Source organism: Gallinula chloropus (genome assembly GCF_964237585.1).
Source record: "Gallinula chloropus genome assembly, chromosome: 5".
Lineage (NCBI taxonomy): Eukaryota > Metazoa > Chordata > Aves > Gruiformes > Rallidae > Gallinula > Gallinula chloropus.
In genome coordinates this window covers 69,592,048-69,618,511 of record NC_140090.1, presented here as the reverse complement: position 1 = coordinate 69,618,511, position 26,464 = coordinate 69,592,048, and the positions used below count along the sequence as shown (strand labels likewise).

Genomic DNA, 26,464 nt, shown 5'->3' with positions numbered 1-26,464 from the left:
AAAAAAAATAATTTAAAGTCCCTATTCACCAACAACTTTATATTAAGGACAAAAGCAAGGGCAGAAAAACTCTAACAACTGACTACACTGCAGGGGTTGGGCAGATGATCAAGTAGCCAGTACCTTAATTGGCTCAGGTGTACTTTAATTGCTGTCCACGTGCGATCACTGAGCCAAACATATCTGAATTGTAATGTGATGTTGCATCTCCCTCTTTCAGTGCACAGTTACCTGGTACTTGTCATGGACTACACGTGTATAAGTGTTTGGTTGTCACAGCTCAGCTAGGGCACAGCAGCTTGCCAAGTTTCATTAAGTGGGTTTTATTCCTGAGTTCTTCTGGTACCTCAATCATGCTTCCACAAAAACAGGTGAGTTCTTACAGTGAGCTTCCAAACTTGATGTAAAATCCCAGTAGACACAGCATTTACTGTTTAGGGTTTTTTTTTCTCCTTCTACTGTTGATAGCTAGGGTAAGAGGTTAGAAGGCAAGAAGCTTTTTCAAAGAGAAAACAAAACACCTGTGTGCCCACTACTTTCTATCTCAAGTTCCATATTTCATGTAAAATCCTCTTTTTTTTGTCTACTGTGATCTTACCTCAGTGCCCACCTTCAATTGCAACTCAATAATATAGACGATGTGACTTAAACTGCTTTCGTTAAATAACAGGAGATAGTACATTGCAGAATTATCAGCTGTGCATCTCACAACTGTAAGAATGGAAGATAGTGACTGTGTCAGCTGTCTCACTCCTAAAGCCTGCAATAAAAACTGCAACTAATAAGCAATCCTGTTCTCTCCATTTGAAAGCATGGCCACAACGTGTAGTTTCACTTACTTAAATTATTGATAAAAAAATTCTCTTTATAATACTTTGAATTCATTTGAAAATTCACTACAAAGAAATCTCACCTCTCTCTCTAATATATTCAAGACTGAACAATAGTCACAGATGGACACAAATAATTCACTGAGAGTTTAGCTTGAAATTCTAGATACAACTGGTTATTTGAACACCGACAGCTTTAAAGTATTGTGTTGGAATGCAGCATTATATATTGCATACTGGTACATAATGGAAACCCCCACGTTTATTTGAACACCAGCAGTTTTTAAACACTGTGTTGAAAGCCAGTATTATCCCATATATAGCGATATATAATTCAGTTAAGTTGCAAGTGAACACTGGTAATAACAGTGGTCTTCAAACCTCAGTAGGGCTAGTAACAACCAGATGTAAAAAAGTAAAGACTCCAAAGAACAACAAAAGACAGGAGAAAATAAACTCTCAAAGGCTGAAGTTCAGATAATGACACCCCCCTTTTAGAGAAAGAAAAAACTAAAATACAAAAAAAAAGCAAAGGTAAGAAGCTTTTATTAGGCCTGTGGAAGTTTCCTGCCTGGTGCAACAAGCTTAGGACATAAAAATGAACCAAAAGGCAGCTGTACCTTGGTGCTGTTACCAAACCACCAGAAGTAGGTAAGCGTGCCTGCCTGGCTGGGCCAAACTACAGCAGTAATGTTGACATCCTTGTTTCTGATGGCGACAAAGGGGACACTCAGATGGACGTGCTCCACTGGACCTGTGGGAGGAGAGAGTTCATTATTAGAGGCTTTGACTTAAATCCTCCCTGTGCAGTTGTGAACAGTAAGAATCTTTCCTTTAAATAAATCAAGTGTCTTACATTGCCAGTGACAGCAATACAAGATAAATTCAGCAGTCAATAAGCAAGAGAAAAAGGGATCAGATTAATAAACATAAAATCACTTTTTTTTCCTCACTCTTAATTCTAAGGGAGTAAAAATTGTACATTTTCAAAACTGCTAATTTCAGAAAGGGTTAGCATAGTGTTTAGAAGAATTTTTTAAACGCTGTCTGAGGTAGAAGAATGAACTGGCTTTGCACTTAGAGTAAGCTGTTACTGAGTTCTTGAGGATAGAGCACAGGAGAGAAAGAAGGTGTTTTCTTTAAAATGTACCCATTGAGCTACCAAGATTTGTGGGAAAATCATTTTAGCCAGGTTGGCTTAAATCTGATTATATGAGAGGCATTTATAACTTGATTAAATACACCCTGAGAATTCTTTAGAAAGTGTCCAAATCCTTAGTATGTTTTTGACTTTCGCTTGACCTTGAGAAGTCTTTGGGGAGTCAGTTATCGCTAGCAAAAAGTCAGGAACTACTTGAAAGCTGTGTCCACTATGCATCAAAGCATTTAACTGTCAGATGAAGCTCTTTCTGGAAAAACTTTAAATATAACAAAGTATGGATGCAAAGTTGAGCCTAATAAATAATGTCTTGAGTAAGTCCAGTACATGAAGTCCACCAGCAAGAAGCTGTTCCTCTACTGCAAAAAAAAAAGATTGAGGTTCTGTTTGTTAGTCTGGTTAAAGCTTTCACTATCTCCATTGTTTTAATTTTTTTGTTTTAACTGGTACTGAATTTCAGCTGATAACTGCTGCACATCAGACAGCATTACTGAGCCTTTCTAGATGGTATCTTGTAAAACACAGCAAACTGATAGACGATCACTGTGAGAAGGAAAGGATGAAGTAAGAAAGAAGAGACACTTTTTTTTTTAACTGATACTTTAATTCTGGGAAGCAGGAAATTTGCTGATTTTAACTGGGACGATCTTCTTGTGTTACCTCTCAGCTATTTCATTAATATCTCCATTTCATGCTCAAGCATGAAATGGAGATATTAATCATTTCTCCACCTACTTGGATTACAAGGATTTTGGAGAGCAAGAGCTGTTCTTTTACCACAAGAGCATACAGCATTTGAGCACAATGGAACACAATTCTTGCTTTTGGCTTCTTAAAACTTGTTCTTTTTTATTCCCCCTTTCCCAAGGGGTCTCTACCAGCAAGGCACTTCTGAAAGCTGCCCATAGCAAGCACTCTGGGTTCCCAAGAACCACAGGTTCCCCAAATGCTTTGTGACAGTGCATGTAAGAGGAAAACCACAAATATCTTCACTTCCTTTAAGTGAAGAGATTAGCAGCTTGACAGCAGGTTCCAGAAAGGTGAAAAGTCAATCGATGACTGACAAAGCTACAGTGCAGAAAACTGTTGTTGCTTGAGGCCAAGGAGATTCTGTCTCCTTTTTCTTCAGCACAGGATTCCAGCACCAGGTAAATCATACAATAAGTGTGATTTATATAGCAGACATTTTTGTCTGTATACATGAGCTTCAAGGTCAAGCCTCCTATATTGACTAGTATGTCCAAATATATTGAAAGTCTAGTACCATGGTATCATCTAATTTCAGTATTAGCACGTGTATAAATGCTTGCAAAATATTTCCTTGGAGATAATGGTAATAAGGTGACCACCTAAGAATGTTATAAAAATCAAGAGAGATCTGAGAGGCTGCTGATGAAGAGGGTATAGTAGCACAACCAGACCAAGCAACTGCCCCTCATTGCATTCCGCTTTAAAATCCTCAGCATGAAAAAGCAGTTCCTATGAGAAAAATCAGATAATCCATGGTTGTTATTACCAGGTAACCATCACTTTTGTCAGCTAATGGCCCAAGGTGAAGGAAAAAACAGTTAATGCTCTAATAACAGGTTGTTAAATGCAGCCATGATTGACTTTGAGGGAATTATGAGCATAATAAAAGCTTCAAGGAACATTTATTCCTTCACACTGGGAGTTTAAAATTAAAAAGAAAAAAGTTTTTGAGTTTTGGAAATTTCTGACTTGCTTCCTTCCAGCACAAAAGCTCTGGAAAAAGGTAAGACAGGCTAAAGACATTCTAACAGGTTAAGGGGGAAGACAGATGTGACTCTGAGCACCTTGAGAGGTAAAACCTATGAGGTACATTTATGGAGCACCCAGCCCAGGAGATCTAGTAGCCTGAGAATAGGACAAACAACTAGTAAATTCTTGGTGACATCTTGCATTCTGCATCTTTTGCTTCTCCTGTGGCTTTGAAAAAGCCAGCTGGGGGGCCCTAATTTGAGTCTGCTTGTGTGCCAAGTGGATAGAAATTGCACTGAACTACAAAACAGGAGGGAAATGTCAAACACATGAATTATGAAAAGTAGCACATTAGTCCTCAGTACATTCCCACCCCAGAAGTATGGCCAGCATAACACTTCTGTTTTACTTAACAGACACCAATAACTCACAAATCTTGAATAACTGACTAAAAATCTAGTAGATTGGGACTCTTTCATACGTTGTTTGGTCTCTGACCCTTTCAGAAAGCCTGAGAAACATTTTCAAACTTTTCTCTGTATCTGTGAGAACTGCAAATATACTTGTGTTAAAAGAAACTTCCCTTCCTCTTCATTAAATAAAGTTTACATAACAAGATCAAAGAGCATCTGAAAATCACAGCCTTTGGAAGAGCATGATCTGGTGGGTTTGCATGTATTCTTAGCCGTGACTGAAGATGCAGGGATTTTCAGTGAGGTTAGGTTTTCACCCAAGGAATCTAGCAGCTGAAGTACTTACAGACCACATGCAGGAAGAGGACAGCGGTGTCAGAGCCCAGGCTGTTCTCTGCATACGCTGTCACCTGAAAGATTCCAGCACTCTTATACACATGCCGGATGCCATCCTCCACAGGGCTGAAATTAGCATAGGATACTGCAATGCCATCTCCAAAATCAAGCTGAATGTTTGTCCTCTGGAGATCACCCTGCAACAAAGAAGGCTGGTTTAGGAATCTGGGCTGATAAGGAGTGATTTGTATTACTCTCCATCCCACTTCTCAGTTCCATTTTATTGGCATGAACACAAACTTGTAACTTTACCAGAAAAGCTAGCTTTGTTTTGTCAGTCCCAAAGGGGCCAGACTCAAATCAACACCAGGTAATTAAATACTAGCAATGCTTAGAATAACAGAACATTTGTACTTTTAAAGAGATGTTATTCCCCAACCTTGGGTTTAGAGATTTTGGGATGGGATAGTGCCAAACTTATATACCAAGGGGACCATATTTGAATCATTTCATGCAATGCATGGTTGGGGATTACATGGCACTGAAGTGGCCAGGGCTTTGCACAGCCTTCCACTGAATGGGTGGTGTACAAGTACCTCCATCAGAGGCAGTGAGATGGAAGGCACTACCCTGATTGAAGGCTAGATTACAATCAGACAGCAATCCCCAGGTGCACATGGGTGCATTGGGAACACGCTGGAGACAGGACAATTGTTGAACAGGCTCTTCAAAATATTCCTAAAAACACAACCTAGTCACTGAGATGCTGTAAATCTAGTCTAAGCCTGATTTTCAGGCTTACTATATAGTCAGTGAAAGAGAGAGCAAGATAGACAGCAAGACACCAACACATCCCATCCTAAAATAACGGAGACAGGTGAAATGAATCATCTGCAAATATCCATCCATGTACCCTGATGACAGAAAGTCTAGATGACTAGTTTCAGCTAGACATGTAACTTCAGGATGGCTGAATTTATACAGGTTGAGTCCCACAGTGAGGACTGACAGTTTTTGTCTAATGTCAGTCAACACAGAGATAGGGCCCAGATACACAGGAGAATGAAGTAGATGATGAGAAAATCCCTTCTAGGATTACTGTCAATGACAGCTATTAAACGAAGGGGGGAACAACAGATGAGAAATTCCAGCACTGCAGGTACTGTCTAGAGGTAGCAGCTGCACTGTTTTAATTTAAATCATGCTTTAAACCACTGTAGTTGAACTTCAGAAATGTCTGTTACTTGAGTTTCTTGCAGCCTTATTTTATACTTGTCCCCAGCCGACTAAAAGTAACACAAAACACAGCTAATTTAAACGGAGCTAAGGTCCACTGCAGTGATTTCACTAAACTGAAATAAAACTACACCTCAGATTAAATCTCTGCAGCTTTCTGTAGATATATATATATATATATATAAGATGTGTTGGCCCAAGCAATTTCCTTTCATGAAAGGTCTCCACTGTATTTGCTATGGGTGAAGAAGATACCAATACATTTTGGAGACGCTGCTAGCCCAAAACTGACAATAATCCCCAGATAGTATTGAGGGTAAGAGTGAGATTCCAAAGTAAAAAAAAGAAAATTAGGAAATTCATATTTTTTTCACGGCTATCTTATAAACCCTATTAGAGCTGTAAGTGCACAGAGTCAGGATCAAAGCTAGCATGCAGTTCCAGTACGTATTGATCTAGGGGAGGGAAGCAACCATGTAATTCACAGCCAGTTGCGATGTACTTCCAACCTCTTAACAGCCAGCTCAAATACCATCGGATCCTGCATCCCTGGGCTCACTGGAAAAGACCACTGAACTCACAGATTTTACTAAAGCCTCTGGGACAACTATTGTGCAAAATAAGCCATGACTTCCTAGAAATACTGCACAGATCAGACAAAGGGAGAAGACTGCTTTGGACAACCCCACATGCCACAGTCCCTAAAAGTTCTAGGGCTGACAGCATCAGCTTTACTCTGAGCAGCAGTTTTCAAGTTTATTCATGCACAGCAAAACACACGGCTCGCAGCCTAAATTCTGACTATGAACTTCACATCTGCAGGCGGTATTTCATATGGTCTGAATACGTTCACACAAAGCACAGATCCATTTTGGATCATAACTCCTTATCCTCCCAGGACAGTCTGGAAAAAGGCAGAATATTAGCTGGATCATGGAAAAATAGATTGTTAAATGAGGAATAAATGGCTTACAGGCTATTCTGACCCAAATGATCAGCAACTGAGACCAAATGTGCACAATAAAGGCCCCGGAAGAGATAGAAACATCCATGAAAGGTAAAAGGTCCCCATTTTTGCCTTCTAAACTCACAGGAGCTGCTGTCTTACTGTCAGTTGCCATCAGCCTATGTAAGTGGTAACAGTACTATTGACACAGGCAGGATACGGTGTCGTGCTATTGGTCCCAGTCCTGAAAGTGCACCTGATCTTGTCCATTGGATGGAAATTTGGAAGCACAGTCAAGAAGCCAGACTACACAGAAGCAGGTCCCCTGTGCCAATAATCAGGACCACAGCATACCCCACAGACTTTATCTTCCTTGTAGGTCACGTCTGCATTAACAAATCAGTGCATAGGATGGGCATTTTTCAGATGTGAATTGGCCTTGAGTGTATTCTTGGTATCTTCAGGTACTCCCCTGTATAATCAGGGTTATTACACATAGTTTTTGAAATAGGGTTATTTGGTTATACACGTTAAAACTCTTTCCTTCCTTGCCCCATCATTCCCATTCCACACAAGCCAGAGGAGTTTCATCTATTGACTTTGTCAAGGCACAATTTTCACTGCTGTCGTCCTAGGACATTAAAAATACAGTATAAACCAGAAAGAAAACATAGAGGACTAGAGTGGTAGTGACACTAAAACCTATCTATAATATTGAGTAGCCAATAACATCCTTTTGACAGAGGGTTTTTTAAGTCACTCTAAAAAATTCTCTAGCAGGGGCAAAATTACACTCTTGGGATATTCAGTTATTTGACAGAAAGGCTCCCACAGCTTGTTAAACCTTTCAAAACCACTTCTCAAGGGAATGTACTAAGACCACAAGTTCATCTCATATGGACGACCCTGAACAGAAGATAAAAATTTGATCTGGGCTGGATTCATCACTGGTGACCTCAGGCTGGAATCTCTTGCACTCATCACAGCAGTTCCTCTCTCATGCCTCTTTTCTATTTCCTCCTTGCTTCTCCAATATGATTCTATCTGAAATAAAAAAGTTTGAAGTGGAGAAGCAGGAATAGATTTTTCATGACTAAACAGCAGCAGATAATCTTTCCATCCAATTATGAGAATTGGGTCTTCAATGCAAAGCCTGATCATCACACTAATCATGTTTTCTTTCTCCTTTCCATACAACTGTATCCAGTATACAAAATACTGAAACAAGTGTGCTAGCCCCACACATGATGTCAGATATTCTGGAGTTTATGAATATAAATGAAAACAGAAATGAAGCAGAGGCATTCCAAATGGAAAAAAAAAATCATTGCTTTCCATATATATTCAAAAGGCACATTTTATTGCTTTAAGCCCCGTAAACTATCAAAAGGGAATGAACTAGGGACTCTCACAAAGATTGGAACTCTGTGTACTTAAATCAGGGAGCAGGCAAAGGGTAGTGGAATGGGTGGAGAGGAGTACTGCCATGGAACAGCTCTTCAATATCATCTCCCCATCAAGACTGGCCTGGGACAGTTTTCCTGCCTGGAAGCCACACTAGCAAAGTGACAAAAACTGTACAGAAGAACAGTGGTTGAAATTTTGGGCTTCTGAAGTTAAGAGCTGTCATGGTTTAACCCAGCTGGCAGTTAAAACACCCATACAGATGTTTGCTCACTCTTCCCCAACAGCACTGGGATGGGGGAGGAAATGAAAAAATAGAAAAAAAAAAAAAAGAAAAAGGTAAAACTTGTGGGTTAAGGGAAACCACAGTCTAATAGGACAGGAAAATATGATAATAATAACATCATCAGTAACAATAATGATGAAAGAATATAAACCAAGTAATGCACAGCACAATTGCTCACCAACTGAAGCAAATAGTCAGCTAGTTTTCGAGTCAAACTGCCTCTCAGCCCACCTCTCAGCTGTATAGTAAGCATGATGTCGTATGATATGGAATACCCTTTGGCCAGTTTGGCTCAGCTGCCCTGGCTGTGTCCCCTCCCACCTTCTTGGGTACCCCTTGAATTCTCATTAGCAGGGCAGTATGAGAAGCAGAAAAGTCCTTGTCTGCTTGGCAACAGCTAAAAACATCAGTGTGGTATCAACATTACTCTCATCCTAAATCCAAAACACAGCACTATACCAGCTACTAGAGAGAAAATTAACTCTATCTCAGCTGAAACCAGGACAAGAGCCAAACTCCCACTGATTTCAGGAAAGCTATATTTCACCCAACATATGTTTAGGTCGGGGGGAGTGGAGTGTATATACATGATGTATTTGTCTTTTCTAATGAATCTCCCAAACAGTTTGCATAAAAATTTAACATGGATGTGGGTATCTCTTTCTATAAACACAGTTTAGCAGTCTTCCAACAGATGTGCAGAGCTCCAATACTTGCTCAGGCTTGTTTTTTGAATAGTCACTGCTTGCCTTCTCAGCTAACTTGCAATTACAACCCTGTTATATAACTTAGCCATCACCTTGTAATTACTGGAAGAGGGAAGCCAGGAGATGGCATTAACAAAAGACAAGGGAACAGAACAGTTCAGTAACTGGAGCTGCCACAGAAACAAACATTTAGGCCTGAGGGGGGGTTATGTACCCTTCAGAGGGAAACTGGGGATGCATGAAAAAGATCAGATGCAAAAACAGATTCATAGATGCAGTCAAGAACAGCAGTTTGGCAGTCTACTATTTGTGCTCATACTCAAACTTGGATTAAACTTGCATATATACACACTTCAAATCTCAGTCCAGCCCTGTATTTCCAAAACACACAACAAAATCATCAGTCATTCTGCATTTCTTTGCTTGTTGTCATTGCCATACCCACATTCTGAATTACCACTGTGAGCAATTTTACTAAATCTGTGAATCTTGAAAATGTACTTTTCAATTAACAATCATAAAGGCTTCATTTGCCATCGGCCACCACAAAGGCCAGTCACATCAATACACTGAGGCTGTGCACTAGCAGGCGGAAAGGAACTGGTGGTTAATCACAAAGTTGCTGATCAGGGTTAGTCTGAAACAGCAGGAAGGCCAAACAGGGACCACAGAGATGCAGCCTTAAGAGGGCCTGTCAGAGCGCTGCTGGCTCACAACGTGAGTGTAGGCAACCCACCAGGAACACAGAGCGACCAGAGAAGGTGGAAGGTGGCAAGAATGAATCCGTATGACATCAAGGTATGTAATAATTAAGACTTCTACAGAAAATATTTCTTCTGATTAACAAGGAATATTTTGATGGCAATTAATTTGTCTTGGGTTCACACTGGAAGACTGGAATTCTTCTGCCCAAAATATAAAGTGTTCTTTTTCATCTTACAACATCTATTCTTTTAAGAAACAAGCTAAACACACAACTCTCTGTGGAATAAGCTGTTCACCCACAAAGACATGTTCTTGAAAATCCTCTTCCCTTAGAAAAAAATTGATTCAATGAAATGTTTTTCTAACTATCCTTATTTTTCAACAAAGGACATCGAATGAACGCCCTCACATATTTATTCAGCTGCCTCTTCAATCTCTAAAGCCTTGTAGAGACTCAACTCTTCAGCTACCTTCACTGCTGCCTTATTCCCCATCTGTTTATCATTCTTTGTATGCAGCAGTTCTGCTTGAGTTCCTTAATAAATTACTACTAGATTCCTAATTTTTAGATTATGTCTGTTCTTTTCTGAACTCCCACTCACAGTGTCTATACAAATCGTCTTACCATGTCAAGTCTGCAGAATATAAAAGAATCAGCCAGGTAGACAAGAACTCCCCTTTGTATAAAAGCAGCGCATGCATGAACCTCTGAGGAAGCATGTAAAGACGCTCTGTCAGATTAGTGTGCTCCCAAGAAAACATTTAGTTACTGTATAAGAATTTAAATCAATACAAGTGTATGTGTTTAAAAAAACCACACAAGGTATCATGAGAAAAAACTTCTCCATGGCAGTATGCTCAGATTTACAACAGCTTCTATTCTTGAAAGTCTAAGTTGCCACCGGAGGCTACTTTTGGGACAGGGACAGGAAGAGACACTGTGATTGCACTGCTTATGGTATCATTTCCCCAGAGACCTACTGCTGCTTGTTGTCAGAGGGAGGATACTTAGGGGACAGGCATCTAGCTTGTCCTGGTGTTGTTATTCTTATGTTCATGACCACGACATGTCTGGTTCCTAGCTGTCTCCAGTTAGGACTAAATGAATTACACAGGACAGAGTAGATGGCAAAATGCACTTGTGGTTCTCCAACACCACCTCATTCACTGCCTGCCCCTCCTGAGACACCCAGAAATCTTAGAAGTAAGGTTGTGAGCGGATCCTAAACACATGTAACACTAGTAATTGTGGGAAAATCATTGTTGGACCTCCAGTGGCACTTTCCATGGCCAGTCAGAAGACAGTGGGGCAATACAGCAGCTGCAAACACAGCACAGCTTTTTGTGGTGCAGTCACATATATCCCTAAACACTAAATCAAATCACAGACCAGAAGAGGCATAATATCATTTGAAAAACCCTCCTGAGAGCTTGAATACATATCAAGTGCCTTCCTTAGCTATCCGACCCTCCACTGAGCCACAAGCCTTAGTGACAGAGGCTGCACCATACATGTTTGCTAGAGGGGTGCCTGACTGTGGGAGATACCAGAACCGCCTCAATATTTTGATGCCTCAGGCATCAGCATGGCCTGCTATCACTTACACTAATCTTGGCTACAGAAGCAAGTATTGTATATTATCAACAGAACAGAAAAGGGCTGGGCAGCTCGGAGGTGGTTTGAGAAGGCTCAATTCCTACTCCAAAACAATAATGTTCCTCACTGCTCACTGTGAGTCTGAAAATGTTCTCTACTGTTCTTAACCTTTCCCAGAAAAGCTTCATCTAAAGCTTTTCATCCCAGAAACAGAATTATTAAGCATAGAGACACCATTTCCAGCTCACAAATACCATAAACAGCAGTTCACTGGAGGCAGCAAGAAGCTAGTGGGGGAATGTACTTCTGACCAGATGTATCTTTCTTCAACATCATCTTCACTGTCATTGGCAGACAAGATAAGCAGCCAAATAGTCCTTTGTTTTGACCCAGTATGATTGGTATATTTCACATATAGCACTCTTTCATGGGTTCTCCTAAATCCCAAGAGCGTTTGTCATTTCCTGACCCCACCTGATTGCTGTTTTCTTCTCTGCAGCCTGGCAGATGAAGGAAAAGAGTGCCAGTCCTGACACACAGTGAAAGGTTTGCTGAGCCCACTAACAAACCTCTTCCATGAGGATGATGAAAGTGGCATTGTGTCCCTGCTCCGTGACCAATTTCCCATCACTAGTGAGGATGTGCAGTCCCCGAGGTGCTTTTCCAGGGCATTTCTCCATCTTGGCCATGTACTTCTCTCGCAAGCCATCTGTGCAGTTGTTAGACACAATCCTTCGGTACCTGGGGAACAGTAACAAAAGGAGACTGGACTCAAGTGGTGGGTGGAAAAGTCGCCTTATTTTGGTTTTGTTTTGTTTCTCCATATTAATGTATGTGTTTTTCCGAAGGCTAACTGCCTGCACGACTCTCTCACTGAAAGGGAGAAGGAAAGAAACCTATCATTTTATAAAGCTGGAGAAAGCCAAATAAACCGCAATCCAACCTTCTCCAGAGATTCTCAGCAGCCTCGCTGAGAGCAGACACACATTGTGGAAGTGAATTATTCTGCCCTGATGAAAGGCAGAGAACTCCCCCAACTCCCCTTGCCTGCAGGATTGCCCCTTCATCCCAGCTTTTAAAATGCTTTTTATTACATTTAGTCTGACTCTGCTAGAAGGCACTTGGAATGATCTTACAAGACCTTTGTCCAGTCCAATTTTAAAATGATTCAAGGATTTTTGTCTTGGCTTTTCTTGGAAGAAATTAGCTAACTTGCAAGACACTTGGCTATTCTCAATGTTTTTTGAGGGGGATTAATCCTTTCTAGTAATTTCACAGTAAAAACACAGGATTGGTTAAGATGATGCAGACCCCCACTATTTTTTTACTGGTCTCTGTCAAGAGGGATATAAGCAGTCATATTGGCCAGGGCTCCTGTAAATACATCCCATATTCACAGCAAACTTTCATATGAAAGGCAGTCCCTGAAGCTGTCACTCAGGACCTTCAGCAGCCTCACTTTGTTGAGCCAGCTGCATCAACCAGCCATGAACAACCCTATCACAGCAACCGAGGATTCAGGACCCATGCAAAGTCTTCAGGCCTGCATTGCCTAAGAAGGTACATCACAATTTTGCAACAGCCAGTGCAACCAGAGCTTCAGAGTATCCTTCGCAGAATAGAATGGAGTTTGCAAAGCAATAGTACCATAATAAACCAACCTGTGCCATCTGTTCTGGGTAAAACCAAAAGAAACCAGCACACATAGCTTATCTGAAATCTCAAGGCATTGTATATACAAAGTGAAAATGGCAGAGGGAAAAAAAAGAAAAGTCTAAAAATTGCTCATTTGAGCTCACCAGAAGCTGTTATAAATAAGAGCTGCAAGACAGGAAGAGGTTCAATGAAAAACGATGTGAAATACCTTGAACCTGTCCTTTTAAATGTTCAGCTGTCTCTCAGATAGACCTTCCTGTTTTGTGTTTTAATTTTGCAGCAAAGGGAGCTCCAGGTCTATGCTCTGGGGATCATACATCACCTGATAGCAATACAATACCTACATGTCACTTATGTTAATGTGCTTCTCCCTGCCTCTGAGGAATGAGGCAATGTTCCATACAGATGCTGCTGCAAACATTACCTCATGAATAAGACTGGAAAAGAGCCAGACGGGATGCAGAGAAAAAGGACCATCCAGGTTCTCTTGTCTACTGCAAGGTCATCAAACCCAGAGATATTGCAAGATTCACTTACCCAGTGCTGTTCATGTAGCTCTGACCAATGCTGCAGTCCTTGGACAGGGAGGATGGGCTGAACCAGAAGGCTGGGATGCACTGGTTGTTGCTGTGCCTCTCATACCCATAGTCACTATGGAGACAAGTCATGAGTGCATCACTGTACCCATTCACTAGCTTCAGGTCAAAGTTTTAGGTGATGTTTTTGTTCCCCAAAGCTGTGTGTGTTGGTGGCACTCTGCTGGACCGAGCTCATCCAGAGACAAAGTGCTTGCTTAGTTTGAAGACAGGAACACAGTTCACAGAAGGTATGTGATACCTGATAGCACCAGAACTACCAAACTTGCAGAGTAATGGAGCACTTGTGCTTCATTTGGTAAGCAAACACAGGTAGAGATTCAGAAAGGAAATTGTATTGTTAATTCCTTTTCCTATTAATCTAATAATTTCATGTGTTGGGTTCTTTTTGTTTGCCTGGTTTTTGCATTTTTGGTTTTCAGTACAAACAAGACTAAATCAAAGATTTAATGCTAGTTTTTCTCAATAAAGCAGTTAGGAACATTAGAAGCACTTACTGAACAACTAGCCAAGGTATGCATATTTACATATGTTAATTACCTCCTTGCTCTTTGACTGAGCTACGACTGGCCTGAAAGAAAAATATAGCTGATGTTTTTCCAACACTTAATCAAAACAACACAGACATTTTGGTAGTCTAAGGATTACATGGTATTGTGTCATATAGGGAAGGTAATCCAGGGTATTGAAGCTTCCTTAGACCACCAAAGAGTGGAAGTGTACACAACCACATCCAAGACTTCTTTTTACAGCTGCTTTTCCATGCCAATACAATGAGCAAGCAATGGGATTAATCCAAAGCTTTCCATCAGTTTTAATAGGTTCTGCATCAGGTTTCTACGTATTGCCTTTATTGGCAGGCTGGATTCAAGGGGCAAATAAGAAGAAATTCTGGATTTTTGCCTGAAGCAGGTTATCAAATGCCAAAAAACTAAACCTCTGTGGAAACAGAGACACTACAGAAGGCACTGCCTTGAAAGCTCTCTGTGCTTTTTAGGACACTCCTGAGCTTTACCCTTCCCCTGTTCAGAGCCTGAATTGCCAACAGAAAGTCTCTAGGAAGAGCTGTGGTTAGACAAAATTGTGCTCTGTCCCCAGTGACCCAGGCTGCTGCCATTTCTTTTTTGGAGGGTAAAAATTCTGCAAGCTATTTAAAAAGGTTTGGAGATTCCCTAATGCTCTTTCTTTCAGTATTCAATTTAATCATTCTCAGAGGGTCCGACCTGCACAGTCAAAAATGCCTGGCAGTGACTTGGTAATTAAAAATATTCAGGAGGAGCTGTACTTTGCCCCAAAGAAGAAAAGAGCTGCATAAATATTTAATAAAATTAAAGACAACATTGCTGTATGCCCTCAAGGTTCTGTGCTTGTTCATTAACTTCTGGTAAATGTATATTAAAACCTCACATGCTGCCCACCTCCCTTCTCATAAGCCCCAGGGTTTGCATAAGTTAAGGAAATAATCAAGTCCAGCTGCTATGCTGTCTTTCTTAGGAAAGCTATCTTGACAGAGTAAATAAAGCAGCAGAAGAAGGGAAAAGAAAGATCAGTGAGCATTTTAATAACACTTCTGAGTTCCTTCTACCCTAGTCTCTGTCAGAAAAAGGCCAGAGTTTGCTTTTGGAAATGACTGCAAGGTTCTGCAGGATCTTGACTCATAAGGATTTGTTGAACTGGGGCCCTGGATCATGGTTTACACCCCTGAAATTCAGATCAGACTTATATCTATCAGCAGGAAACTGATAGCTCTGCAAGGGCGCTGTGACGAAATGCAAGGGAGCACGGCCCTCACAGCTTGTGTTGTAGGGCTCCTGCAGTCATTTGTCCTGTCTGTACACCTCTTGAAAGCAGGTGTCATCACCAGAACCAGCCTCCATGCCTGCTTAGTGTGGAAACCAAGGGCCCATCTGTCCATATCTGCTGGTCAGTGCACACACACGACCCCAGGTGCTCACACTCCTGCTTTCCCTGACTCTCTGAAGATCCTGCTCCGTTCACAGGCAAGAGATGGGCCAGTCATTGCTTCCAAGAAGAACTAGCAATTGTGATCCCAGACAGAAAAGGCTGAGTGGACATCTTTCCTTTCCAAAAGCACCAAGAGAAAGAGCAGGAGCTGTCCTTCCAACTGTAGATACCAACAACAGGGATGAATTTCCATAGTCTCCCTGTCTAGACCTTTCTTCCAGTCAGCACTTCCAGAAAAGGCACTTCTCAGCATCTCCCCATCTCATATTGACATCCAAAAGAAAGCAAATGAATCATATCCTAGAATAACCAGTATCTTGCCACTGACTAAACAACCATCTCAATCTTTAGAAGTCACAAGTGAGAGCAGATTAGTCCACACTTCCTCTATGAAAATCACTTTTAAGATAATCAAGCTTGACGACCCATTTCCACGTCTTCAAACAGATTCCCCCACATCTTCTTCCAGTCAGCCCTGCACACTAGCATCAAAACTCACCCTTAAGCTGAAGCTGGTTCTTCTATTTCTTCATCACCAGCTATAATAATTCTGCAACTGGAAGCCAGATAACAATTCTATTGTCAGTGCAGACTCTGAAACAAATGCCAGTTTGCTGTCCTCTAATTGCATTTCCTCTGCAGGACTGACAAGGTTAACTGCAATATTCTCTCATGTTAGTGGGAAAGTTAAGCAAAAATGATACTGAACGTATGCAATGAACATGTCAATTGATTGAAAAGGTGTATTTTGATGCAGACCTTTTTCAAGGCAGAACAGCACTTAAGGCCAATTTAGCTACCACAGTTTTCCACTTACAGCTTAGAAAAGACAAGTTTCACTGTGAAAACAGAAAGATGGTGAGGCACAAAGCCGGAAGAAAAAAAGAACAAAGGAAAAAAAAAGAAAAAAGAAAGAAAAAAGAAAGAAAAGAGAGCAAATTCATATGCATCTCTGGAGATTGGTGCTTGGTTCAGCTCAGGCTCATGCCAATGCCAAGGGTAGATACTGCAGGGCAAGAGAGCTTGTTCATCCTGCAAGTTCCCTTAATGAGAACAAAGGGAAAAGATCTCCTGAGTCAAACTAAGGAGTCTCAGATGTAGTTTTGGCATTAGGAACAAATTAAACATCCATCCAGATAAGATGAAAATATCTGCTTAATATTCCTGATGCTCTCCTAGAGCAGAACTACTCCAATATTCAAGAAAACACTTTGGTCTTTATTTCTCATTCATTTTTGTCACATTTCAGTATGTCCATGTTCTAAAAAGAACTGTGAGTCTCAGCTTGTCTAAGTCCAATAAGTGTGCAGATCTCATGTCTCACACCTCTTCGTGAAGGATTTGATGGTTAAGTTAAGTTTTCAGGAATCACACCGATTCTGAAACACTACATCTGACCACTGATCCTGAAAACCTACTATTAAAAAGAAAATTTTTTTTCAGTGCATTTTGAACTCGATTTATATTACATTCCCATAATTTATGCTCAAACATCACAGGTATTGACAGTCTCAAATCCTTGACATATTGCCTATCACAGGTTCCTTGTAGGAATTCCTTATGCAGAGTCCTCAGCTGTTATACACTCTCCCATCTCTTATCCCTGAATGTCAAGCATTATTAAGCAGTGGTTCACATGTTCCCTGTCCTATTTTTAATCTGCTTTCAAAGTAGCCTTAAAGCAGTTTGGAAATTATGGACTCAATTGTTAGAAAACTCAATATTTATGCAAACCAAGTAGGTACATCTGATAAGGGGTGGGTTATACGGTCATGTCACTGAAGCCCTTTCAAAAATTTTTCAATGAAACATAGCTGAAAAGCATCAAATGGTTCCCAGGAATCCAAAGGAATACTGGTAAAAATGTGTGTTTTGCTAGCTTGCTGCCTAGTTATTCAACGACCTTGGAAGGGCAAGGAAATTCCTTCTTTCTCCCATAAGGGACATGCTTTGGACCAGAGAAGAGTCCCGGCTGTCACTTTTCTAAAATGACAGACAAATAATGCCAACTGGTACTTGCAATATTCTGCATTTGAATGCCAGACTTGGGTTTTTTCATGAAGATTAACAAAACAGTCCCACAGTTGAAGGGGACACCCCCTCACACAACAGATAGGGGGATCACATCTATGCTATATGTTACGATCACAGCCACAAAGCTGCATGAGAGACAGTTTCCCTGTAAGGTTTTCTGTCTGAGCAGTAGTGCAGCACTGCCAAAGCTACAAGAACTGTCCCCACAAAAGTCCCCAGAGTCACATACTCACCACTCGAAATCCCCTTGACTGCAGACACATGGTTCAGACACCACAGTTTGGGAATAGTCCCGACCTAGGGAACACTGGACTCCAGGCTTGCGTTTTTTATAGATCTTCCTCTCTCCCATGACACAAGGCTCCCCCTTCAGCAGCCAAGGATCAAGAGAAGAAAGAAAAACAGACAGTTGTAGTGGCAGCTGGGCCCTAGATGGATAATTTTGTCAAAAGACACAATAAAAGCATGCAATTACCACAGGGAGAGTTGGGAACTAAGAGTCCATCTCCCTTTTGTGGCTTTGCAAACTCAAAAGCCACCTTGGAAGGACCTATGAGTTGGGTTTCATCAGCACTGAGTTGCGCTGCTAACGACAATGTGCTTAACAGACACAGTTGTGTCATATTTCAGAAGGTATCCACCAATGTATCTAGTTCTATGAGTTATCCTGAAAAGACAATGTGGATGTACTCCAGGTTTTCTTCCATATATGTCAGATGAAACCTACAGGAAGAAGTGCCCAAACCTGAAACCGAGGACAGGGACTCAATCTAGGAGAGAAACCCAAGACCCCTGGCTCCCCTCCTCTTTCCTGGATAGACTTGGCTTTGTTATAGACCCCAAATAACTTTGATGGTGTCTTATATTGGGCTTTTTGAACACAAAGATTTCCAAGAGTACTACTGGGAGTACATAATCTAAAAGAAACATTCATATAAGTGAGTCACTATATACAGAATTTTGTCTGATGCAGAAATAATTTATTTGCATAGAATTAAGAAAAAAAGACAATGCTTAATTGAAATACTTCTCTTTCCTATTAACAGCGGTTCTCAAGATGGCTGCCTGGTTACACATATGTCTTCCCTTTTCTTTCATTTAAATTATTTTAATTTATTCAATTGTATGACTTCAGTTATCCAATACATCCTTGCCAAATTAATGCTCATTTCTAATTCATGGATTTCATTCAGGAATATCACAGTGCCAATAGTTCTGGCTCTAGTTACGTTGCCCTGCAGGGAGTGAGACATCATACTGGTGGCCAGTAACCCATAAGTAATCTTCAGAGGGTATTGAGCTCTCTCTGTTATAGTGGCTTCAGGACCTAAATATACCCAGCAGGAAGATAAGCCAGAATGTATGAAAAGCAAAGCGTGTATCCTTGAATAAAATGAAATAATTTGGTCCTCTCTGGTGGCTTTTATTCAAGGGCTCCTCAGAGTTTTACAGACACCTGCAGGACCTGCAGGATGAATAAATGTTTTTATTTTCATTTTTGAGTAGGGAAAATAGAGGCAAAGGGAAAGAAAATTATTTTTATGAGTCAGTCACAACGCTACAAAGAGTTCAATGTCTCCTACAATTCAATCACAAGGTGAGGTTTTACATTGCCCTGAGCACTAAGGGCAAAAAGATCCAGCTGCTGCAATAGAGTATTTTCATGCAAAACAAAGTTAACAATCTCCCTAACTTGCCCAGAGAAGACTAGCCCCTCCTTTATTCATTTGTATGCTTCAGGGGAAACAAAGCATTAACAGGTTAGAATTGACTTGATGGACGCCAAAAAAAAATCTGTATGCTCTGCTGAAAAGAATAAATACATTCCTACCTGGTAAAGCAGGGTATGGGAAAAAGGGGCCCCCTCATCCCTTCCCTACACAGCGGGAATACCTGGTTGTGCAGATGCCAGGTTTGGAAGTCATCTTTATTACACCTCCGGCTGAAGATAGACTTGTAGTCCACCTTGACCAACTGCCATTCAGAACGGAGACTGAAGTGCCCAAAAATTCTGAGCATGTGAGAAAAGAGAAAACCAGAGTCAGACACAGAAATTCTTTTGTTAGAGCAAATAATTTCTCAGGAATCTCAGCTGCTGAAACCAATACACAGTCTTGGTGAATAACAAAGTGTTTTTCAGTCATTTTCCTGTAACATCCCAGGATTGCTTAGCCTTTGCCTGATTCCTTGTACAGCCTGAGTTGTAAGGTCTTCTGTGTCTCTAGTACTTAGCACAGTGGGCCCCAAATCTAATACAGACATCTAGGTATCACTCAGAACAATAAACAACCAGGTTAGAAAGTAATGAGTCTAATGCAAATGGAGATATTCTGATGAATATATGGGTTTGGTTGTTCTTAACTGACTCAGTTTCTTCACTGTTGAACTTTTGTGTTGCAGAAACCTATTACTTAATGAATTATAAAAAACCCCACCTGAATAACATATTTGGGATGCAGACTGTAGTAAAGAACCTGCAGAGGTGCCTGCCTCCCACCTGGTGAATGCTGACTGTGGCTAGTAGGAATGGAATCACAATCACCACAGTAACATTAATGGTAGTTTTTTCTTAATTCTTTTAAGTAGGTCACTCATCATCAGCCTTCATGCTCCATGGCTCACCTAGCTAAGTAATAACACTTTCCTGCACAATTCCAGGTGACACAAGGCTTGTACTGAGTAAGGCAGTATACAGGAGCAGTTGGAACTGAAGGGTCAGCACTCAAAAAATAGTATGGGAAGGACTCAACCTGTAATTTAAAACTGAGGCATAGATCTGTTACTAATGGAGTGATGAAAGAGATCATCAAAAACTGAATTGCACCAGAGGCTTCTGCCCAAGCTTGGACAAGAATGTCAGCAGTAGAGCTTGGTATTGAACACAGGTTTTTCTAAAAGCCACCCTACTGTATGGCACTCCTTTACTGGTACAAGAAAAGCTATGTGCATGCTTAAATGTCTGAAGGGGAAGGATCAAAGCTACAATGAGATACCACCAAAGTACCATCACCACAAATGCTAAGGGGCTGTATATGTGGGAAGCTTACACTGTCACCAAAGAAAGCAAAATCATAGCAATAACATGGTTTAGTTAACAAATAACCCCAAGTACACAGACAAAAGATTCCATCTGTCCCAGAAACTTTGCATGAGTTTTGCAGTGTTCAGTTTTGATCAAGTAACAGCTTCTTATTTCCTTGGCCAGCTGTGATTTTCTCAGTCAGGAGCATTCTTTCAATCAGCTGCAGCTGGATTTCCAAGGTGTGTGACAGGATACTAGGACAGAGACACAGGTAACCAGTCTTTATAAACCATTAACAAATAGTCATTAACAAACATTCCCAACAAAAGGAAGGCTAAATAGAATCTCCATCCTTTATTGGACTGGGGGGGAGAGGAATGGAAACATACTGACAGTGGATGAGGAATAGGCTGAGGTACTTAATGCCATCTCCTTTACTTCAGTTTGAGCTGGAAGACAAGGGGCAGAATGAAGCCCCCATAACGTAAGAGGAAATGTTCAGCAATCTGCTACACCACTTCAACACACACAAGTCTATGGGGCCTGATGGGACCCACCTGAGGGTATGGAGAGAGCAGGCAGAAGTGCTCTCTAAGCCACTTTCCATCATTTATTACCAGTCCCAGCTAATCAGCTGACTGGAGATTAGGCAATAATATGCCTTATAAGAAGGGTCAGAAGGTGGATCCAAGGAACTACAGCCCTGCGAGTGAAGGTTATGGAGCAGATCATCTTAAATATCATCATGTAGCATCTATAGCACAACCAGGTAATAAGGTCCAGTCAGCATGGGTTTATGAAAGGCAGATCCTGCTTGACTAATCTGAGCTCCTTCTACAACAAGGTGACCTGCTCAGTGGATGAGGAAAAAGCTGTGGATATTGTCTACCTGGACTTTAGTGAAGTCTTTGACACTTTTTTCCACAGCATTTTCCTGGAGAAACTGGCTGCTCACAGTTTGGATGTGTGTGTACTTCACCAGGTAAAAAACTGGCTGGATGATCAGGCTCAAAGAGTTGTGGAAAACGGACTTAAACCCAGCTGGTATCCAGTCACAAATGATGTTCCCCTGTAGTGGGGCCAGTTCTCTTTCATATCTTTATCCATAATCTGGATGAGGGGATTGAGTGCACCCTCAGACAGTTTGCAGATGACACCAAGTTGGGCAGGAGTGTTGACCTGCTTGAGATTAGGAAGACCCCACAGAGGGTTCTGGGCAGGCTGGATCAATGGGCCAAGGCCAACTGTATGAGGTTCAACAAGGCTCACCACCAGGTCCTGTGTTGCAACAACCCCCTGTAACGCTGCAGGCTTGGGGAAGAGTGGCTGGAAAGCTGCCTGGCAGAAAAGGACCTGGGGGTATTGGTCGAGGTTGCCAAGAAGACCAACAGCATCCTGGCTTGTATCAGGAATAGCATGTCCACTAGGACTAGGGAGGTAATTGCCCCTTTATATTCAGCACTGGTGAGGCTGCACCTCGAGTACTGTGTTCCGTTTTGGGCCCCTCACTACAAGAAGGACATTGAAGTGATGGAGTGTGTCCAGAGAAGGACAACAAAGCTGGGGAAGGGTCTAGAGAAAAAGTCTTATGAGGAGCAGCTGAAGGAACTGGGGCTTTTAGTCTGGAGAAAAGGAGGCTGGGAGGGAGACCTTTATTGCTCCCTACAGCTACCTCAAAGGAAGTTGTAGCCTGAAATGTCTTGGTCTCTTCCACATAACAAGTCATAGGACAAGAGTCAATGGCCTCAAGTTGCAGCAGAAGAGGTTCAGATTTTTGGAAAAATTTCTTCACCAAAAAGTTGTCAAATCATTGGAACAGGCTGCTCAGGGAAGCAGTGGAGTCACCATGCCTGGAGGTTTAAAAGACTTATAGATGGTCCTAGGGACATGGATTAGCAGTGTTACAACAATGATTGACCTCAATGATCTTAGAAGTATTTTTCAACCTAAAGAATTGTATGATTCCATGAAAACTATAGCTTCTCACTGTCAGGGGAACATCTCAGTACACAAACAGCAAAAAAACAACAATCAAGTTGATTCGTAACTATAAAAAGTTAACTTCTTGGCTATCTAAAAGATATGAAAGAATCTAATAACATACCTAAAATACAAGTTCCAGATTTTCAAAATTCTGTATGTACTGAAACCCAATTATTTTCAGACAGTGAAGTAGCAATTGTCATTCTATTGCCCTTATTGTGAGATTTAGAGGGCAGAGAAAGAATGCTGTTTCCTTATACCAAAATCTTTCACTAACCTATATTTTTACACAAGACACTTAAGAGATTAAAGGTTTTGTGTTTTTTTTAAATTATTCCAGACTAAAAAAAGAGATGATTTACAAATTTCCCCAAGAAAGCAAAAAAGAAACAGAAGAAAAAACTTCTGATGAGTTTTCAAGCACTGACTGCAATCCAGATCCTGCTGTGTCGCCAGTGTGCTGCCATTCTTTATTCTAGTTATCTTAATTTACACTATAATCACACAGGATTGTTGGCTTTACTACCTCCTCACTGCCTAAATTGCTCCTGTAGGCTGTAGCTTGCCCCAGAACTCCTCTGCATTGTGCTGTTTCTCGCAAAGCAGAGAATATCCAGGTATCAGGCTTGTTCTCCCACTTAGACCTGTCTCAGCTCATAGGTATCAGGGAAAGAAAGGGAGTGGGTGGAGATCTGAGATCCTGGAGCTGTGGGTTTGCTGCAGATACCTTTCTATGTCCAAGTCCTACCTCACAAAAGCAAGCTCCAAGAAGCTGAGAAGGGGAGATGATACAATGCAAGAACCTGTGACAAATGCATACAAAAGTTAGAAATGAGTAGGTGGAGGAGGACTTGTGTGTAGGAATGGATTTATTAGGTGGATTGTTGCTGGCTCTTCAGAGCATTTCTTAACATAGTTCTAATTGTGGGGTACCAGCAATAGGAAAGGCAACTGCATTCAGGCAAAGCTAAAGAAGAAACTGTAATTCTTGTTCCACAATACTGAAGGCAGATCCTGGACCAAAAGCAACCAATATGGGGTACCAGGGCACTTGTGGGAGAAGGGAGGAATGGGAAAGAGACAGAGGGGGAATACAAAAGGTTATGTGAAACTGCAGTCAAGTAGAAGTTCCAACTCCAGCTCCTGTCCCTTTGGTACTGGGTAAATCCCACAAGCTCTTATGCCATAACTGCTTTCCGCACATGTTCTTACAGAGAGCACGTCTTGTCACGGTATTATTGCACAGCTGGGCAGCTCTCTCTCCCATGAATCTTGTTTGCCCTGGATATGATGCATGACTGAAATGTCATTCCCACAAAGCGGCAACTCAGCAGGCAGAAATCATTTAGTCCAGCAGATTTATACCAGTTCAGGATTTCACAGAAAACAGAGCAAGAGGAGGGGAGGACATAACCAAACAAAACACTTGCCCGAACCCAGAAGATAACAGGGCTGGAGAAACCAAATACTTTGGCAGCCAATAAATCTCAAGGAAATATTCCTATGCTAAATGTCCAGTAAAAGACTTTGTGCTGTAGAGAGAAAAAGGCTTCTTTGTGCTATACACACTACAAAAATCACCAGAACCACTTGCATTTTAAATCTATTAAAACAAGCTTAAAACAACCCTCTGTCATTGAAATTCTCCATGATAATGATAATTAATGGAAAAAAAAACAAGGTTTCCTAAGTGGAAGGCAATATATTAGCATTCCAAAAGCATAGAGCATTAGCTGCTCTTTAATTAAATGATTTCAAAGAAGATCTTTGTATATAATTGCTATAATTTAGATGGAAACAATACTACACTAAATGTAATTAGAGGAGTGTGAACAGAGAGGGATGTTTTCCTCTGTGCTGAAGAGATGGTTCTGGGTCACCTGATTTGTAAAGTAGTTACTTTCCCCCCTCCCTTGCTAATAAAAAGCTTCTTAAGCCTGATCAACCAGGATGCAGTGCAGGCTTCAGAGACAAACACTGCTCATATTCAGAGCAACTAGAAGCAACTGCATCCTGTGAGCACTGCTCACCAATAATAAATGCAACCTGGATGCCTACAGTATTCTTTGATTGAACAACCAACATGATGAAGGTTACATTATGTTTCAAGAGGACTCTGCTGCACATTATGAACTTCTGTAAGAGTAAGCAAACGTAAGGAATGGAAAAGAGTGCTATGTTATCACTGGGGCTGCACTGGACTTTCAAAGTGCTTTCCTTGGGAAGTGATGAAAACCCTCATCTTTTGTGGAATTAAAAATGCCTAAACAAACCACCACAGGGAACAAACCCTGACTGGACAAAATCAGGTATTGCAGCTGAACTCTGCTTTCATCAGTTTTGTGAACTCCATCACTGGATGTAATGACCAAGGTGCACAGACGTGACCCCTCCCCACCTCATCTGTTTTGGGGCAGCCAGGCCCAACATAGAGAGATGAGCACAGCAAAGAGCTGCAACATCTTATAACTGTTAGTGTTCAGCTATCAGTAAGGGCTTAGTATTAAGTGCTCCAGTATATAAACCTGGATTTCTGTATCTAATACAGCTGATCTAGAAGAACTGTAAAAGGCAAGACAGAAGACAGCATACAGGAGATAGCAACTTTTTAGTGGCTGGAGATGGAAAAATCTTCTGTGCTCGTTACCTCAGCAGTCTGAAGTGTGTGGGGTTTGTGTGTGTGTGTGTATGTATCTCTTTTAGAAAAAAAATACATCCCAAGGAAATGGAAAAAGGGACTTTATTTGATAAAAAGGAATTTTATTCTTCCCTACTCAACTGGTGAGTCCTTACTTTGCTTTGAAGATACCATCTCATTTATCTTATCCGATTCCTGAGTGCCTTTGTTTCTCATTTACTTTGCTCACTAAATTAGGGAGGTGGATATTTTTAATATATCTAAACTCTCAAGATGATACAGGGGAAGAGGGGACATAATATACTATGAATTTAGCCTCAATAACTTTGCCTACCGTGGTCTAGCTGAAACCTCTTAATTGCTTGTTCCAAGGATAGAAGACAAAAGGGGAGAGATGGGTTTTCAAGGTCCAACTCTGGGAGCCAACACAAAAAGTATGTTTTTATTTTTTTCTATCTAAGTAGTCTGAGTCTGGAAGTCCTTGAGAAGCAATAAATACAAGAGCCCAGATGGCATTTAGACAGAATCAGTTTTCTGACTAAGCTCAATTTAACAATGGTTCTCCAACCTAAGCCATGGAATGGCAATTTAGAGGCTTTAGACAGGATAGATTTTGTTCCATCCCTCAGAGTAAGCAGTTAAAACTCCACATAAAATCTTTGCTAACAGGACAGCATCTACTCAACTGGCTCTATGCATAACTCACAGTGAAACCATTGCTAGGAAACCAGAAAACACTTCCTAATCCCTTCTTTGGAGAAACAAGGCAAAGCTTTTATTGCCAGGGCTGTATGTCATTAATTTGCAAAAAAATTAGTAGGAACTTGGAAAACAACTCTGAAATGCTTTGAGATTCATGATGGAGTCATTTTGGAAAAGGTCATTGGTAATGATGCTATAATTATATCTTTCATTAATTTTTTAAATACACAATAATTTACAAATGCAGTATATACTGACTGGATAGCCTGGTACAGAAACTATTTAAAAGGCTTTTTACATTTATACGGTGTTGTCTTGTCAAATTGCATTGCTTTTGCCTTATCATTATTCCTTGCATTGTTGATAGTAGTGCTTTTTATGTAATTCAATGCTGCTCATTCCTGACAGGTCAACAGGATGAATTGAGGGTCACAAGATAACAACCCATCCGCCTCTGGTCCACAGATTCAAACCCTGTCCCGGCCTAGGGTATGAGAAACACATCTTCTCAAGGAATAGCTCCTGTACTG

The 26,464-nt window shown here is 41.0% G+C and overlaps 1 protein-coding gene across 1 annotated transcript in view; it reads right to left on the bottom strand.

Moving 5' to 3' along the window:
* SORCS3 (sortilin related VPS10 domain containing receptor 3) overlaps positions 1-26,464 on the bottom strand; it is a gene marked incomplete at both ends in the record, with an annotated part of 300,986 nt that overhangs the window by 16,519 nt on the left and 258,003 nt on the right. The window contains 6 exons of the mRNA XM_084265556.1: positions 1,451-1,584; positions 4,468-4,654; positions 11,908-12,079; positions 13,532-13,645; positions 17,823-17,956; positions 19,483-19,600. Coding sequence (XP_084121682.1) covers positions 1,451-1,584; positions 4,468-4,654; positions 11,908-12,079; positions 13,532-13,645; positions 17,823-17,956; positions 19,483-19,600 — 859 coding nt within the window. The remainder of the gene's footprint in view (positions 1-1,450; positions 1,585-4,467; positions 4,655-11,907; positions 12,080-13,531; positions 13,646-17,822; positions 17,957-19,482; positions 19,601-26,464) is intronic.